The sequence below is a fragment of the Pelobates fuscus genome, chromosome 3 (genome assembly GCF_036172605.1).
Source record: "Pelobates fuscus isolate aPelFus1 chromosome 3, aPelFus1.pri, whole genome shotgun sequence".
In the NCBI taxonomy this organism is placed as follows: Eukaryota; Metazoa; Chordata; class Amphibia; order Anura; family Pelobatidae; genus Pelobates; species Pelobates fuscus.
Window position 1 is genome coordinate 44,679,929 of NC_086319.1, and position 19,901 is coordinate 44,699,829.

The 19,901-nt window shown below is 37.1% G+C and overlaps 1 protein-coding gene across 1 annotated transcript in view; it reads right to left on the reverse strand.

Moving 5' to 3' along the window:
• Positions 1-264: 264 nt before the first annotated feature.
• ZDHHC17 (zinc finger DHHC-type palmitoyltransferase 17) overlaps positions 265-19,901 on the reverse strand; it is a 64,625-nt gene continuing 44,988 nt past the window's right edge. Inside the window, exons 10-17 of the mRNA XM_063446981.1 lie at positions 19,492-19,594; positions 14,196-14,318; positions 12,869-12,931; positions 9,097-9,190; positions 8,512-8,595; positions 7,382-7,539; positions 6,737-6,831; positions 265-5,948 (exon numbers count right to left, since the gene is read on the reverse strand). Of these exons, the coding sequence (XP_063303051.1) occupies positions 5,810-5,948; positions 6,737-6,831; positions 7,382-7,539; positions 8,512-8,595; positions 9,097-9,190; positions 12,869-12,931; positions 14,196-14,318; positions 19,492-19,594 (859 nt within the window). The 3' untranslated portion in view covers positions 265-5,809. The remainder of the gene's footprint in view (positions 5,949-6,736; positions 6,832-7,381; positions 7,540-8,511; positions 8,596-9,096; positions 9,191-12,868; positions 12,932-14,195; positions 14,319-19,491; positions 19,595-19,901) is intronic.

Genomic DNA, 19,901 nt, shown 5'->3' on the forward strand with positions numbered 1-19,901 from the left:
AGATCCTCAGATGTTCCAAAACTACAGCTTCTTTGATGCTTTGTCATTCTAAAGGCATGCAAACCATCACAAGAGTTGTAGTTCTACAACATGTGAGGAGATACCTTTTGGGCACCCCTGACCTAGACACTGTCAAGAAAATATCTCCTTTGAAAACTTGATGGTCGTACTTGGAGACCTTAAAGAAAAATAAAGTTGAAGGAGGTAATCCACTCTGTGGTTTTACGAAAGGGCATTCAATATATTTGTTGATGAGACAAACACTACACCGAATTGTCAATATTTATTTGATTAATAACTTACAAAAATTTGATGGCATTAACTTATGTGAGGAGAGCTAAATTATGAAAATGTACAATTTCGGTCGCTCACAATGTAGTACATCAAGACTCAGACAGTAGTAAAATAATACTTGGCACAGTTAAATAAATACAAAATGAAAAAATACATACAAATTGAATAGCTTTAAACAGGACAATGCTGTATTGCAGTATTCTGAAGGTTGGCGCACAATTGGAAATCATGAGGCAAAAGTCAGAATTTTGGAACAAACATAAAAAAAGAGAACCTAGTTAAACCCCATCACATACAGCACTTTCCTAACTAGGTTAGCTTTCTTAAACACATTTTAATTCCAGATATGTTTTCCTTGAAAAGCTAGCGCCCTTTTCTCCTAGTATAATAGGTACTGCTTGAGGGCAGACGACTATCGATACAGATTATCAGTGCATATATATTTATATAAATATCGTCTAAACTGTTTAGTTCCATTTATTTCATAAAATAAAAAAATCTATAGTTAGGAACAAGAATAGACAATAGCATTTATGTGCAAATAGTTGAAAACATAAAAAAATGTACAGCTAGAATAAAAATCAAACACAGGTAAACAAACAAAACAATGTGGTTTTTAGTACGTATGAATGAAATAAAATCCTGGACAATGTTGAATTTCCAAATCACTTTTCGAAGTCTGAATACTGTGATTTTTAACTAGAAAAAGGTTGTGTTTTTTTTATATATGTACTACATTTTGTAAGATCAGCCATATTTGAAAAGTGTACGCACAATTGCTTAACAGAAAGCCATGCCTTTTGGTACTCTGAGATCACTGGGCAGAATTGACATTCCACAACATTTGATTGTTGTTTTTTATTATATTACATCATCACCACTAGCTTACAAAAAGCATGTGAACATGATCTTCTAAAGTCAAAATTGCTAGCCTCAAAAATGCAGGTTTTTTTTTTTTGTCCTATTTTTCACTAATTGTACATTTTATTTAACAGACTAATTTGCTAGAAACTGGCAGATATCTAAAGCATAAAACAGACCAGAGTTTTTTCACAAAACCAGAATTGGGGAAAGCCTGCAGAAGTGGAAATATTAGGTCAAAGTAGCCAAAACTGAAAAATGATCCAACTTATTCTTCCCAGCTGAGCTATTTAGACATAAAATGTGAAATTCTATTGTCATTTCTAGCATTTCTAGATTGTAAGTGAACAGGGCATCTTAGGTCATGGCTTTACTATTTGTGAGATTCTAGCACACAGAACAAGGTTCTCTGCTATTATTGTGACAATATATTACTGTCTCTAACCCTAGCTATATAACTAATTGCCAGCATCGTAAAGCAATCTAGATAAGGGTGCTAAATAACAGAATGATACTCATTACCTGATTTTAGATTGGAGGAGGACAAGAGGTTGGTGACAAAGCTGCGCAGCAAAATGAAAGTAGGACATGCTACAATAACCAAGTTAAGATAATTATCAGACCCTAAAAGTAATTAACATTCTCTATTTTAATTTGTAATTTTGGAGAGACAAGATATTTCTGAGGTAACAAGGGTATAGCTGTGAAATGTAAAAGTGGCTTGTTTTTTTTTGTCCCTCTTATTCTCCTTATGTATAACAAAAAAATAAAATTAAAATAAGACAAAAGAACTTCTTTTGCTCATGGGGAGTATGGGCTTTAGAACATATTGGGAATGGAGCTTAAGCAAAGTTTCATTTAAATTGCTAACCTAATTTATCCACAATCCATCAGTCAAAACAATCCCACAAAAGGAGAAAACATCGGGCATTAAGATCTGGAGCAAGGAAGAAAAATAATAAAGAAAGTGGCAAAGAGGTGCATTAGGAAAATTAAACAAACCTGACAGAGTCGCTATAAAGAAATTAACTCCTATAAAACATTGATGTAGGAGAGAGCACCTACACCTGCCTGGAACACTTAATGACGTACAAATCGACTTCTTTAAAAGTCACGGCAAGCAGTGTGCTAGTGATATTTTGGCATGCCATATTGTACAAACCTCTGATTTACTAACAGGATAATGGAAAAACAAAACACACACACAAAAAACAAACATTCAGAAATATTTTAGTTCCACATAACGTAGAACAAACTGGGAATGTATAGTGTAGGGGCATAGAACTGTAGAAGCACAGTCAGTGTTTTCATTACACCTCTGATAATTATCTAGCCACAGGCTAGAATAGAATTATGGGTGATGTAATTCAACGAGAGCTGGGGAGGGCAGCATTTTAACACCCCATGTGTAGGTAGCTATGGATTTGGGACTGGAGCCACAAAGGGTCTTGCAAGCCAGACTGACAAACCACTCTATCCAGCCCTACGTACAGCACACAATACACATTTAATGCCCTCACCGTATTTAACATTGCACCTCTACTGATGTGCCTACTGTGCTTTCTATAGACATTTCCCGGTTGTCATTCATCTGGATGGCAAGTCAGGACCTTTGAACATGGACTATCCTGTCAAATCTAGGACTATTGAGACACGTTATACAACTTTATTGACTATAAGCCAGAAGACGAGAACAATTCCACTAAGGAGAAAAATTGATTTTGCAAGAAAACTAGATAAATATGGGGACTGCAAATTAAGGGTCAAAAGAAATGTACATACAAAAAAATTTGTTCTTAAATACTGATCTATTATTTACATTGATATAACTCGTTCTACAAAGACAGAAGGGGGTATAAAAATAATGACTTTAACCCCTTAAGAACACATGACATGTGTGACATGTCATGATTCCCTTTTATTCCAGAAGTTTGGTCCTTAAGGGGTTAATGGGTGCATTAGACAAATCCTATGGTAGCCAAGCATTAATCATGCAGCATATGTTTGCTGAACAGCGTACAGATTGATAGCAGGAGTGCACATCACAAAATAGGCTAGCAGGATAAGGCCCAATAGATATACATTTTTAGTGGATGGAATGACAACAAAATCAGCTTTTATTAAATACACTAATATACGACAACAGAAAAAAAATAAAAATAAAATAAAGAGATAAATTATCTATACAGAGAAATGTGTCTTAGCGAACTTCCAAAGCGTCCACAAATACAAATTAATACGACTTCCAAACCCAGCAGACCCTATGCCAAAATCAAAGCAATGGGAAAAATTAAATGTAGGAATCAGTTCTAAGATCAAAAAAAATGTAGATCTAAGAAGCATTTTCCCTGCTTTATTTGAGCTATTCGTTCGTATTTGAACTTTTAAATCTAGTTTGTTTATAATGTATTATTTAACGTACTGAAAGGAAGACAAGTAATAAATACTAAAACATAATAAAAAAAAAGGCTCAATTTCTGAGCCATTTAACATTTGCAGGGCTATTCAATAAAATTAACACAAGACAAGTGGCCAGTGCAATCAATAAACAATAAGACGTAATAGTAAAATAAAAAAAGAAAAAAAAAAAAAAAAAAGAAAAGAAAAGGATGAGATCTATGCAATTTGTTCCAAGCTTTCCTATAAAAAGGCACCCAAGGGTTCTATGGACCATAAGATGGATTAGTATTCATTAGCACAAAATCAAATGTTATAGCCAGCCATGGTAGCATTATACTGCAGTGTCATGTAATACACAGACTAAACTGAAGGCCAAATTACCAGAACTGCTGTATTTTTAAATTCATTATTATTGACTAAAATAAAGATACTGGCATGTATTCAACAACGCCTAGGCATTATGGAGAATTGACAAAAGCATTGCAAACACAGCCAAACCAGAAAACCTTTCTATTTCTGCTATTTCCCCCCACTTGGGTATATTGGCCTACATTTGAAAGCCTCTGGTCAGTTTGACATAAATCTTGGATCAGTTACTTAAATATTGCCAAAAAAACTTTTTAGGAAAAACTCATACCTATTAATTCCATAAAATGCATATTGGGTAAATATATACTGTTGAAATGCCTGATTTTGCCCCTACCATAAAGTAAAATATAAGTAGTGCCAGACTTGCAAAGTACAAAGTCATAGAGCCAAAAATGAAAACAGATTTATATTCAGTAATAGAACGATTATCAGAAAAGATTTCATTTGCAAATAATGTTGCCATTGAGCTTTTTACTTCCAGAAAAACACTTGTGTAAAGAATTAGCTTTCAATAGAGTATGAATTACTGAGCAGGGATTACATAATTTAGATGTGTCTGGATATTATGATTTGTTTTTGATCTTCACACAACATAAAGAGATCGGCTGGCTAGACCAACAGCCAACACGTATGATCTTCACATGTTTGGACAGAAATGTCTGAAGTTAAAACACCAATTACTTGCACTAACCCTATTTGTGATTGAAGGACTTGGGTGACCAAAGCACACTTACTAACAACAGTGAAAATGGTAAAAATACCAGCATTACAAAGTAGTTTTTTTGTGGAATATACTTGTGTTCTAAAAGGGTTTACTTTTTAACAGTATACCATTTGTGCATAACATCAAGGTTCTCAAAACAATGAACCTGCTGTGTGTCCTTGGCTCTGCAAGTTCAGTGCTATCCCGGTAATTTGAAGCAAAGCTATACTCCAGATCCGAGTACGGATTACAGGATCCCTTTCAGCCCAAAGTTAATTACCAAACAACTTATTTTTGTATTTCTCCATAAGCATTTCCTCCGTCAATAGCATGCACTCATACCTTTCAGAATAGTACCCGCGTTAAACTGCTGGACTACAGAAAAAGGCGTTAAAACAACACTTGAGTAGCTCCAGAAGCAGATAGCAACAGCTGATGGTTATAAAATGTAGAAAACGTACATTCAGTTGAAAACATTACCCTAGTGAGCCCATCTCATCAACGTAACCCAACATACCAGCTGGACAATATAAATAAAGCTAAAAAAAACAAAAAAAACAATGAAAATAAACAAAAAAAATAAACTGTGAATTTTTAAGCTTAGTATCAAGATTCACATTTTCAATGACACAAAAACAGAGCACAACTGTGGAAGATCACATTACAAGAATAAAATGCCACAGTATTTTAGACCAAGCCTTGCCCGTATTAGGGATTATGGTCATGTACTACAAAGCCTCACTCCACGGTATTTATTCAGAAAGGAGGGGGGTGGGAGGGGGGGGAGAGGCAATGAATAGATTTCTCTGAAGGACAGGATTGAACGATGTCAAAAGCGCAACGGCATGCTGTGTCGTGAATGATGTCAAATAAATAATCCCCCCCAAAAAAAGCAACACAGATTTCAGATTCACTGTTCAAAATAATCCCAAAGCTAGGATCTGTTAAAATCCATTTTCCATCTTCTTTCTCTTTAATCGGTGTGGGTTATAGGTCCCATCCACAATTACTCCCATTGATAAAATGCTGACAGAGAGAAGGTACTGTAAGATTCATCATTAGCCCTACAAACAGCATGCTACAGTTCAAGGGGCAATTTTTTTTTTTCGCAAGAGACAATTAGACATTTTCAGGCACCACTCGGAGAGAGCAACATGTCATAGAGTGGTGGGCATGTGTAGGCTACACCAGTTGGTATCCTGAGCCTGAAGATTGTTCATATTCTATGGTATACTGCCTTGTCCAGTCCACGGTTACTGGGCGGAAGAGGCCACAGCATCTGAATTCAAAGAAGTCTATAATATTTCTGATACATCCGTGACTGAAAATGGAAAAAAACAAACACTGTTAGAGTTTCATTTATTAACCGAACAATGATTATCCTATCTAAAATAGCAATTTCCTATATTCTGGGATGACATCCTTATACTTTGGGGCAACAAGCCATTTTTGGATATGCCGGCTTCCACATATCTCTATTCCCTAGTGATGACCAGCAGGTCATGCCCTCTCCCTGTCCCAGAAAATGTTTGGATTTCATACATTTCTCCTAAGTGTTAGGAGATAAGATGTGAGATGTAAGACATGTTTTTTCAGACACACTATCTCTAAACTTCCTTCTTATATTCTATCCCCATGCTTTTTACAGTAAACCTATTTAATGTATGAACCAGTTGTAACGGCTTAAACACTTCACTGTTTTCACATCTAAAAGAGAGAAAGAGCAGGTATGTTTGAGAACCTCATATCACCTTCCTTGTCCCAGATTAGTGGAACTTACACTCAGAGAGTCAGCTGCTGCCATTTTCAATCAGTTGTTCCTAAACTGGACCAATGGTGGTAACTAAAATTCATCCAGGACTACAACTCCCACTAATCTCAGGCAGCACTCAACACCATGCCTTAACCCTTACAACAATAACACCATCTCCATGTTCTCGAGACATTCATAAGCCACTCAACACTTTGCCTAGTTTTTTAGAATTACTTCTTCAGGACACTTGCATTACTTGATGTCCCTTCATTTGCAAACGGAAACTATATGCGCAGTAATGAGTAATACACAGCTTCCTCCTAGACGGAGGGGCTACAAACACTGTACAGTCTTACTTGAAGGGGCTTTCAATGGATGTGGTAGTGACTTTAAAGTGCTTATATCTTCTTGCATTCATGCGTTCATTTGTAGTAATGCCCAAGCAGGAAATCTGTGGAAAGAAAAAGATTGTCATCGTCATCACCATCTAGGCCACCTTCCTATAAGCAACCTATAACTTGTGGCTACAGGAAAGTGTCCGTTTGGTTTTGAACACTTCAAACAGCTACACAGATATCAAGCTCGAGGAACTAATGGCCCATATTATAAAGTGACCGGACTGCCATGGATTCCAGTAACTGAACTATATGTTTCCATGGGTCACATTTGAAGCCTTCTGAACCCTTTAAAACAGAAACACTGTGCGCACCACTTGCATAATACAACACACTCCATATACAACAAGCTATCGTCAGAATATTTTTTTAATTCAGATCTACATGCCGATAGATGATTAAAGATTTTATAGATAAATATTGCAGTTTTTAAAAGAAATTGGGTAAAAATACTAATTACGTTTTTTGTTGTTGATTTTTTACTTAATTTTAAGGTTTAAATGTTTAAAATACAGGTCTATGCAAACTGTGATTCCAGAGCCTTTATAGTGTAGCTATATTTAACACCCCAGGTACATCTGAAATATGAGTCTCATAACCACCCACCTGGTACATTTGACACATGAGTAATACCGCCACCCACATCAAATGGAATACACTGTTCAGGAACATCCAGAACATCCACGGTGAACAAGTGGCAATTTGTGTGATGTATGTCCAAAATCCATCTTTAGCATACGTTGTATCACAGTGTATTCCCCAATCTGGCAAACCGAAAGGAATAGGTTATATTACTACAAAACCAATAGATCTAACCTTCTATGCCCGAGAAAAACAAACTTTAATACAATGACATGTCTAACGTTGCACTTATTGGCACTACAGATATGCAGAAGAGGCACAGATGAGGTTCTGTCTACGAATCAGTTTAATAAAATACACACGCATGTAGTAGCGCTTATGTTCTCTTAGGCCCTTTTACCTGCCCTTGTGTTATTCATTTCGTTAACCTCTTCCATTTTGTAGTCACCTTCTGTCTCCTAACTCAATTCTTTCTGTGGTCCATTGACCTCTACAAGCTGTAGGTACCAGTGGCCACTAGTTGCCCTGCTTCGTATCTCATGATATATATTGTTTGCTTTCTGGTTCCCAGTACTAATGTCGGTCTCATTTTCCTATTTTTCTCTTCTTTGATCTCATCCCCATATGTTTAATTTTTCACTCTCTTATTTCCCATGTTATTATACCTGTACCTGGACAATGCTGCAAACTGTAAAATAGAGACCAGGGGATAACCACACATTTCTACCCACATATAAGGTGAGAGATGAATGGAAGCGAATGGTCGTAGGAACTAATAAAACTCCTTTATTTTTATCTCTATATACTCTGGCGATGTTTAATCTACTGAAAGGAAAAAAAGAGAGAAAAACAGGCTAGCAAATATCTCAGAATCTGCCTCTAAATTAGACAGATTTGCACATTTACAACTTATCTCTGAATATGCCCCTAAATAGCACTGAATAAATATCCAAAATTAAATTTTGAATGATATTTAGCGATTATTATAACCATTTGAAGAGCATTTAAACCTTTGTGAATCACCTTGACATCAGGGAAAAAATGAAAAATAAAGGGGCTTTAACATGAGGACTAATCAGTTCAATTGATATATCTTACATTGTTCCTTGTATTTAGTAATATACAAGCATAATCTAAAAGTCTAATATACTTACAGGAGATGCATCCATAAATCATCCAACATATCATACATAGCAAGAAGAAAAGATACCCCATGAAATAACGATGGTTGCCCGCACCTAGGTTTGGAGAAAAGAAAATGTAGTTTGCCTAAAAAAATCACGTCACTTTTAACTACCGTTGAATAATAAAACTGAATATGGTCATACCACAAATGCAGATACTAATAAAAGAAGGGGAAAATAAAATCCAAAAATTCAGGGTGACCAAAAGGGCACTCCGTCACTGGCACAGCTAAAACTCAAATGGCAGTGAAAGCATCAAGTAGTTCTTCCACAGTTAAGGTGTGGGGGTACTTTTTCCCACCTTTGTAAAAAAAAAAAAAAAAAGGACTTAAAAAATTTATAATCTGTAGTGCTCTCTCCAGCTACAGTGAGACCAAATTGAAAGGAATAAAATGGGTTTCTATACAATCTCCTAAACTACAAACAGAATATAGAACAATCTGTTTGTACCCATGCGTTTCACCTATCATTCTAAGATAATAAACATGTCTGCTTTGGTCCAGTACGTAGAGCATCAACAGAGTCAAGATCATACACACAGCGCTATATACTTACCCACACAGTTACCAACCCAAGGGCAATGGTGGTCAAACTTCGCTATACACCGGTTACAGATGCCACAATGCTTGGACCTCACTGGCTTTCTTATCTGTAAATACATTTCAGAAAATTATAGGTTTATTTTTATGAGGAAAACACTGAGCTAAGCAGAGGCAATAAAAGCACAAGAATAATGTCGACAAGGCTATATTCGTTAACTTCAAAAATATTTAGTATCTTCTAGGTTGTCAGACAGAATTGAATTGATGGTATGTTTTACATTGTTAATCTCTATGCTGCTCAAGCAAGCCAAATAGGTTTCACTTTTGAAACTACAAGGATTAAGTTTATGTTTAACCAACAAGAAGACTTGCTAATACTTTGTTTCTGAGATTATTGGATTAGGTAATTATACGCCAAGAATTTTCTTCTCAGATTATTCTGAAGAAAGTCATTTGAACCAACTTAATAGGTGTCTAGAATACTGAATGTAAGTGATAACCAGTTGAGTGAGCCAGTGAGCCAAATCCACTTTGAACTAAATATGGACTAAGGCAAAGGCAGTTCAATGCTAACCGGGACAGCTCAAAGGGACATCTCTCTAAAATAATCCATTAAAGAGAAACTCATAGCACCAAAACACATTTAGCTTAATGCAGAGGTTTTGGTTTATAGGTTGTGCACCTGCAGTCTCACTGTTGAATTCTCTGTCACTTAGGAGTTAAATCAGTTTGTTTATATAGCCACTACTACACAGTGTGTTTAATTTAGAATTTATCTCCTGCTTACTAAAAAGCTTTGTTTTACGAAAAGTATGTCCTGTTTTTTTGTGCAAAAGTGCAGATTTCAATAGCAAGTGACTTTTTTAGAATTAACCTGGTTTCACCCTTCTGGCGATCAAGAAGATAACAGGTTCTGTTACTTGCTGGTTTGGTTACCTCAGTGGAGCTAAGCTCAAGAGGCAGCAATTGCCCAGAGCATCTGTATCAAACAGACTTCTCATTGAGCTGTATTGGGAAGTCTGTGATTGGACAGCCACAGAAAGTCTGCGCTAGGTTAGAAGGTAACATCTTGCAAAGGCTTCAGACATGAAAAATACAGCTTTTGCAAGCTGTTTTTAGATATATCCAAAACGAAAATAAAAATGCACAATTAAATGCATGCAGATTTTCATGTGTGGGAATATCTACTAAACAGTGATTTTTATGTATTTTGTATTTGGGCAGTGGAGTGTCCTTTCAAAGGGACCATATAGTCACCAGAACAACTACATTAAATGTAGTTGTTCTGGTGTCTATAGCCTGTCCCTACAGGCTGACATTACTACCTACTAACACCTCTAGCAGCAGTCTCTTAGATGTCCATTAGAGTTGCTTCTTGGGTCAGTGCTGCACAATGCCCTGCATGTAGATGCTGAATGTTCCCCATGTTTATGCATTGATTCAATACATTTCTATGAGGAGATGCTGATAGGTGCAGTGCGAAGTTTTGTCACCCATGCAAAATAGCCTCCCAATGCTTTCCTGTGGGAAAGCATGGGATTGGCTGAAATCGTCAAGATTGATCACAGATGTGAAGATGGAACAGAACCAGCCTCGGTGAGACCGGTGCGACACTGTAAAAGAGGAGAGTAAAATCACCTTTTTAAAGTAAGGAGGGGGACTGGAACCTAAACAGTGCTTTTAAAACTATAGTGCCAGGAATACATAAGTAACATTTATCTCTAGAAGTTTTGTAAAAAGTCCATCATGCCTCCGATAGCTAAACTGCAAAAGTCATTGCCAAAAACCTTTGTGAAGGAAGTTTCGGTATTTTTTTTCTCCCATATAGAATCTTTATTTCGCCAACAGCATGAAAAATCGTACATTACATTCAGTTGTTTATGCAGGGTATACATGTCATTGCAATACGGGTACAGCTGCCATTATTCTGTTTCATTGTATTCAGTATTTCCAATTTTCGACATTTATTGTATCTTGTTACATACAAATATGGGCTAGCTCTTCGCACCTGGGCTATGATGGCTTCGCACCGTGATGTGACCTGTGTGCATTACATAATGTGTTGGCATTTTGTGGGGAGAACAGGAACACTGGGGGGGAGGGGGGGAACTATAACTTGGGAGTGGAGACTTAGAGTCCCCAGCCTTGCTACCCAGCGTCTTTACGTTCAGGTTAGAGTTCTTGTGATTGTCAATTTTCTTCCCTTAGTTGCTATTTCTACAGTTGGACGGGTCTACTCTGTGGTCGGTAGTGTCTGAATCATGGGGTACTCTACGAGGTGCGGGAGCTCATGGCCTAAGGTTTCAGCTTGTCGTGCTTATTCCCCTGACCCTGGACCCTGCTAGCCATTCGCTCATAGGAGCTTATGACATCCATCCTGAGTTTCAGTATTTTGAGGCAATATTTATTCTTAATTAAGAAAAATAAGTTTTAAAATAACAAAAAAAATATTTTTAAGATTCATAACAAACATGGCCTTTTAAGTCGCAAAGTCCTTTGTAAACTGCACCAGACAGATGTGTTTTTATACACACACAATTCTATTTTGGCTTGATGGCATTGCAAGAACTCAGCTGGGCCAATTCACTGGCATGGATTAGTTTAATGGGTTTAATACCGTGGTTCTTAAAACTTAATCCACATGATCTACATGGTATTAGCAACTCACTTTACAACTGTCAAAGTATCGAAAAATTACCCACTCTAGTTTTTATCTGAAAAAATAAAAATTCAGAACAGCAAATTGTTTAGACTCTCCCTCCGTAGTGTCAAAGGGCTCTATATGTTGTTGTAGAGCTACAATGAACCATCTATTGTGGGCAGTTGCCTGGGACCCAACAAATATTATAAACTTGCTCCCATCCCATCCATTGGGACCTACTGAAATGGCACATGGATCTATTTTGGTTCATCACAAAATAGAATAAGAAGCACTCATTTTAATATATTCAAATGAATCCTGGACTTGCAGTCAATCAACAAACTTGACAAGTACTCCTATGCATGTTCATATGGATAGCATATCAGAAATCACTGTCAAAGTCAGTTCTGGGGACTCCGATTTGCAGGGTTACCTTCAATAAGCACAGATGAACCCAAAGTACTGCAAGCCTAATGCTGCAGGAAAGATTTAAGCAGGATGTTTGTAAGCCCAGCACTGTTTGGGTTTGTACAAAGGCTGATGGCTCGGTGTTCTTCAGGACTGCAATGGTCCACTGTGAGTTTTCAAACAGGCTGTCAATGGTGGCAATCGAGACACAGGGGCATGTACAGATTACTGTAAATGTTTTGTCAATACACGTCATACTGACATAAGTTGCAGTCTCCATCTGACAAATTATTTATTGAATGCTGTGTGTGACTAGAACCATCCACATAGAGATCTGTGAGTTTCATGCTCAAAAAGACAGATCTTTAATTTTTACTGGTCCACTCAGGCCAAACGTTGCCAGTCCTGTTGCTGAACTAATCTAAACTATCATTAATTGACCAGGGGATCATAATATGCTTGTTGCTGGTGGGGTAATTAGATTAACTGGTAATCAGTAAATTAATTATTCTAGAATAAGAAAGGAATGTTGTCTATAGGATATTTTTTTTTCACAAATCTGGAATAAACATTAATGTATATTTTTTGTTGTTGTTGAAGTCTTAGGAGTGCTCTCTATTTTTTTGCTGACCAGCATTAAGCATTAATATATATATATATATTTATTTATTGTGCTTAAAATGTTGTATTTGTCTGTGTGGCTTCATAATTCAGCGGCGGTTACAAGCATACTCACCAAACAGGTACTGCAGAATATACTCAGATCCAGGCTGCCTGTTTCAGCAAGTTCTACTATTGTCTAGTAAAGACAAAGTAAAGAATGTTAAAAATATGTATATATTGCATAACACACAGCATAAATAGTATACCCAATATATGTTCACCTAAATAAGACAAAGGCTTCAAAATAAAAAAGGCACAGGGAATACCCAATCAATTGGCTAAAACCCATGCACTAGGGATTTGTCAAGATCTGGCTACAAATGCTCCCCCTTCCCTCAACATATGATTACAGGGATATCCATTACCTTACCCCAACAATATTGGCTATTTAACTCCTTTCTCCCAGAGAATAATTGAAGGAGTTAGATTGTTTTTGTGTTGCCCACCCCTGTTGTTAAGTAGAATAAGTAATTAATCTTACAAACACAATCTAAATAGTGCCAAGGCAACAAAATACATAAATAGACTAGTGTTACATTGCACACAGACTTTTAAGAGCAGCATGGCAAATGCCAGGGGCATTGAAACATTTCAAACAGAGATGAATTCTGACTGTGTCAATATATGAAGACACCTTGCAGTAATACTGCCCTTATTCACAATCCTAATAGAAAGGATTAAAACCCGTCTTTGAGAAAAAGCTACCACTGAAGTAAAATCCACAAATTTCTAAAGTTTCTAAACACAACCAGCAATTTTGTGTATACAGAGAACTGATAGTTAGAAACAATCCCAAATTGTGTCATGTTGAACGCTCCACTTCCATTTAAAATACATTTTCAGAATTTTACAGCACTCTACACAATTGTCAAAATCATATGGGAAGGAGTATAAATTAAATTACCCCCCTGATCCACAGGAAGACATCTCCCTCCATTAGATAGCAGACAATGTTTAACAACTCATCAACACTTTGTGACTTCCTGCAGATCTCTAGGTGGTACGGCCAGGTCCCACCAGGTTTCCTGGACCTTGATACTAAAGGGACACCTATGCCCTGTAGTATACAAAGTTCACATGATACAGTCGAGAATTCAATTAACTAATCAAGGCAGTTCATCTGAGATTGCTCTGGTCCATCTGAATCCCTACCTTCCTCAAGTGAATTCTACATATTGTAGGGCAGCATTTACCATGTGTTTCCCATCCCCACATAGAAGTTGTGTGTGTGTGTTCAGGAAAAAGTTAATGGACATGGCAACCCTGCCTCTACTCGATAAAAACATAGATTGTGACAAATTGATTAGAGATATTATAAGAGGCAATATGTGTCAATGGGAGCAAATGTTGACTGAATAGGACATATGGTAGGCCCATAAATTTTTTTTAATTTTTTTTACCTTTTTCTTTTGTTCTTCTGTGGCCTTAATAATGCCAGGATCAGATTTCCAGGATTTCCCAAAATTGTAAAATAGAGCAACACTGTTTGCCAGGAATGGGAGATGAATGAACAAAAAGTTCAGATGTGCTGGGAATTAAGGAAGTAACAGACAGTGGAATGCAAACAAAATAAACTATAAAGTTCAAACAGTAGAACTACGTTTCTCCATTAACACCTCCATGACAAGATATTAAGAAAATCCCATCATGAATTTTCCTAAGAAAAACAAAACAAGTTACCTGCGCTCTCTCCTTAAGTATATTTAAACAAATGGAGGTCATTTAGTTACTCCAATGGCCATTGAAGGGAATGCCCGCCTGCCAACGTCAAGGCAGACCCCCCCCTAAGCGGATCCTTCACTTCTGGCAAAGATATCTCTAATGAGACAGAGAGGGGTATTTTTTATTATTCACCCCTATATACTTATTAACCCTTAATAGGGAACACATGGGATGGGCGGCAGCTTTGTAACAAAGCTGCCCCCGGGACTGATGGGAGTGAGCGCAGGACTTATATTTCTGTATTTGTATTTATTTTCCTAATTTGGCGTGTCTTGTGTAGAGAGATGTAAAGTAGTTTTTTTTTTTTTTTTAATCTGCAAAATGTGTACATATATCAGAGATCAATAAGCCACCAACATGTTTCATTCACTGCAAAATAACATTTGCAAAAATATAAGGTATTGCCCTGTAATGCAAGAATCCATAACATTAACATTTACAGACAGTGTGTGTGTCTTTTTGGAATTTGACCCAAGATGTGTAAAGGGATGACGTGTTAAACGGCCAGTTCACTCACCAGCTCTAGTCATGAGACAACCATGTGAATAAAACAACATTCCTGTATGTGATGTGGGACTGCAGTTTTTACTTTTTAACTCTATAAGGGTTATTCAATAAAAACTGCATTTTTAGCAAACTAAATGTGAATGGTAAAAAGTAGGCTAAAATAACCATGCTGTGAATAGAGGTGGGCTGGATACCATTTGCTATTCTGTGAATAACCCTAAAAATTCTGATAGTGTCCCAACATAAAAAATTTTCTTTGAATTAAAAAAAAAAAAAAAAAAAAAAAAAAAAGTTACTTTTATGAATAATCCTGTTGTGCTTCTAGAGAAAAAGAAAAAGTTGCATTCTTATCACAAAATGCCACCCACAAAAATGTGGATGTACATTTCTTCGAAATAGCAAGCATAAGTATTAATAAATCAATTTCTCCGCAGACATAACCTGACATTGTGAATATGATCTTAATACAAATCTGCCCTCTTTTCCCATAATTCCATCTCTTCCAGAAAGTAATGTGTAACATGGGCAGTTGTATCCCCCACTGGCTTTAACGTTTGTTTTGTTGCTTGCCTGATATTAATAATTTAATTTAAATTGATCATTTAAAAAAAAAAAAAAAATACAGTGGTGGAACTACGGCCGGTGCAGCCACACCAGGGCATACACAGGGCATGTTTTGTCATGACCCTCCCTGTCCTACTCACATCATGCTCTTAGGAGCATGTAAGTATGAAAACTGGGGGGATATAATTAAAGTTTTTTGTTTTACAAATTAGCAAAAATAACTAAAAAAAAAGTGGGTCAATTACCATGGAAACCAATGCAACAAACAGGCACATTCCACTGATAACTCCTTCCCTTGTAAAGTTTTGCCCCATTTTTAAAAACAGAACACCTTGATAAACCCCCACATGTTCAAATCTGTATGTAAGTTTGTATGAGGGTGTGGTATATACTGGTGTGTTGTGGGGATATGAACTGTAGAAATCACGATCTTCTGGGGGTCAGATGTGTGTGTGGGGGGAGCCTTTGTTGAAGGTGGGAAGTTGATCTGAAGGGAAGGGGCTAGTTTAGGGAGGTTATGGCGACTCATGTAGTAGGAATAAGGGAGGGGGATGTGGCTGGCAGACATGAATAGAAGAGGATATTAAAGTAGTTTAGGTGATATATGGGGGGGGGGGGGGTGGCTGGGAGTGATTCAATTTTAAGTGGTAATAAGAATGGGAGATGCATCGTGTGGACATGACTTCAGTAGGTGAAATTATGTTAAGCCGAGCAGGTGCGGGCAGCACCAGGTCCTTGGTCCCAGATAGCACATAGTCTTGAGCCAACCCTGTTTCCATTAGTTGTTGTTTTCCCATGTCAAGCAATCTGCATAGCATTTTCTGTTTTGTAACAGTCCCTTTTAATCACAAATTAAATATGTCACAAGAATGATTGCAAACTGATATTTGACATCTAAACAGGAAACACCTATTTTCTTACGATGCTTGGGATTACAATTTTATCATTCTGAATGACTAAACATGGGCTTGTCAGACAATGAGATCACCCTTGTGTTAATGAGACTTCACTCCTCAGTCATCACATTTCATACAGTTTCTGTGTTTATCTCATTTTAAACAGATTGTGAGACGATTAGAAAGATTAAGTTTACGAATATCCAGTTGAATAGTATTTGTTTTATTGAAGTTGGGAGAGAGATTAAGCCAACTCTGCCAGTAGCTAAACCTGTGATTCAGAGGTTTGCACAAGCCCCACAACTGAGATATTGCAACAACTGAACTTCCAGACTGACAGCAGTAAAGAATACCGTACTTAGCTAAACCATTAACATTCTACAAAACATATTAATACATCTGATATGCACTGAGAACTCTCCGCAATCCCTGGTATGAGCTGGTATGGCGTGAGGCAGGGCATAACACCACCTTTATATAACTTCCATATTGTAATTGGGGCTTTGCTGCAGCCTGTCAGGGACTGAGTATCTCTGTTGGCATGTATATTTTTCACAAAGTAAACTGTTTAACTGTGATGCTGCGCAACAACTGTTAGGTTGGAATGTAACAACAAACTGACTTTGTCGCAAATCAATATTTTCTTAAAAAAAAAAAAAAAAAACTATAAAAGAAGTCCGTTCTTATGATGATTTTGCTTGCCTGTACTTCACATGTACCAATCCATGAACAAAATAAAAATATGTTTCAGTATCTACATATTATTGTAGTTAAAGGGACACTATATTCACCAGAACAACTACAGCGTATTAACTTTGTTCTGGTAAGTATAATCATTCCCCTCAGGCTTTTTGCAAAGCAAAGCATGGAGACACTGAACTTTCTGATGCTGATTGGCCAGAGGTGTGTTTGGCTTGTACTGGCTCTGCCTCCTTAACAGTCTCTGCCAATCCAATGCTTTCCCATAGGAAATTGATTGGCTCAGATCACCATTTCTGATGTCAGCCAAGCGGGCCGATCAGAGGCAGAGCCAGCAGCAGGCCAGAATAAAAGTAAGATTTTACTATATTTAGGGAGACAATGGGTGCCAGAGAGCTAGATGGTGGTTTTAACACTGCAGGGTCAGGAATACATGTTTGTGTTCCTGACCCTTTAGTGTTACTTTAATGTTTTGTTTTTCATAATGCAATGAATTCTCCCGTATTCTCCATCTTGCTTAAACTCGACACACATTTTAACATAAACCAGCTTAATGAGGGACAAAGTGCAGTACTGACATAGGAAGCACCTCTAGTGGCCGTCTGAGTGACTGTCACTAGAAGTGCTACTAGGCACCAATGTACACACTGTTTATTTTTTTGGGCAGCGTTTACATTGAAAAGTCTGCAGGGACAGGCTATAGACACTAGAACAACTACACAAAGCTGTAGTGATTCGGGTGACTATAAGGTCCCTTTAAGGGTTTTACGGTCATGTGGCTTTTTATTTTTCTTACTTTCTTACCTTTACGACCTGATTATAACTAGGTAGTAAATGGTAATCATACTACAAATACCATCTAACTAGAGCAATATGTGCTCTATTACAAAAGAAAAAGTGAGACTCATGCCTTCTCCATGTATAAAGCTTCATACTATAATATAGCGTTTACTTTAGAAGTATATCAGGTATCAACATTTTAGACTAGTCTTGAATCTTGTTTATTTTTTTTACTACACTAATTTTAAGTTGCTGTTTTCTAATGCCACTACTTTATTACTTTGTTGATATGGGTCTTTAGACTGTGAATGTATACCAATTAATTCCCTGACAAATAATACATGCTTATGTCTGCACATTCTTAACCTTCATCTTGAGTAAATTGACTAATCTTTACAGAAAATTAAACCGGCTTCTTTTCAGAGCAAGCAGCAGCCTGAGGACGTCAATTAAATGATGAAGAATTTTTTAAATGTTCTTAATCAAAATTGTAACAGTGAAGGCAGTCTGTAGTCAGGGAAGGAAATACTCATTACAATTTACTTGGAAATTAGTTATCTGTGGACACATTCATTAGTAGAATATACTAGATAATTATATACAGTGTGACAATCAATTTGGAGATACATGTGCTGATCACTTACAAAGTTAGCTATAGTAACCATATTATTTAATTACAGTACTGCAGTACATCAGTTACGAATATTATTATTCCCAATATACAGAACAGTACCATGGATATCATACAAGATGTATTTGCACACCATGGGTTTTAGATTTAGAATATATTAACTACACAACCTGAAAAATAAACAATACAACCAAGATAATTTTTTTTTTTTTTTTTTAAAGTACACATGAACAAAATATATATCTCTATCCATCTAGAGAGGTTCTGCATTTTCAGAAGAATCTTAAGAAACACTTTAGGTATACGTTAAATAACGTATTGAAGCAGTTTTGGTGTACAGATCATTCACCTGCAGTTGCACTGCTCAATTCTCTGCCATTTAGGAGTTAAATGTTTTCATTTTCAATCAGATCTTAACTTACTTTACTCTTAACTAGTAAATTCAACTATAGTCACACAAATGAGGCACCTGCAGGTTATTAACAGAGCAGGATATAAGAAATTCTACACTGGAACAGACTGTGCAATGAAGGACGTTCAAACAATGACTGGCTGAATGCGCGCACGGCTCTTGCCGCGCATGCTCTTTCAGCCTATGACGGCGAAAAGGAGGAGGAGAGTTCCCCACGCCGAGGGAGCCCGGCGGGGGAAAACAGGTAAGGTTTAACCCCTTCCACCCCCTAGAGCCTGGCAGGAGGGGGGCCCAGAGGGTGGGGGGGGGGGGGGACCTAGAGACCCCATAGTGCCAGGAAAACGAGTATGTTTTCCTGGCGCTATTGTGGTCCTTTAATCAAGCCAGTAAATCTCAAAGCCTTTGTATCTATGAAGGGTCCAAGGTTTTATAATAATCGAATAAACGAACAAATCAGCCTGTGTCTATGTGATTAAGCAAAGGATATCATTCCAAAACCAGAAGAACCAGGTGACATACATCCAGAATTTGGTCGCAAGGTAAATCCCAAGTGGCAGAGCACTATGCATCGAGTGATCAAAGAAAGACCTGGAAGAGAAGAAGAGGTGAACATAAATTTAGACCTACATTAACTGTGCATTTGTATTACTGTATGGTGTGCAGTATTGAAGGCATTAAATCATTACTTTATAAACTTGGAAAGTGTGGTGTGTGCAAACTGGGAGAGCAATTTAAATCTGTATGTAGACCCTCAGAGGAAGAATCCCCCCACGATAAATGAAAAATGTGCCTCCCCCAGTTGCTTGAAAGCCAGCGAGTAGTTCAAGGTAACGATCGGTTTTCTTGAAAACATATCCCACACCTGAAACAATTGACTTGACAATGTCTAAATGTG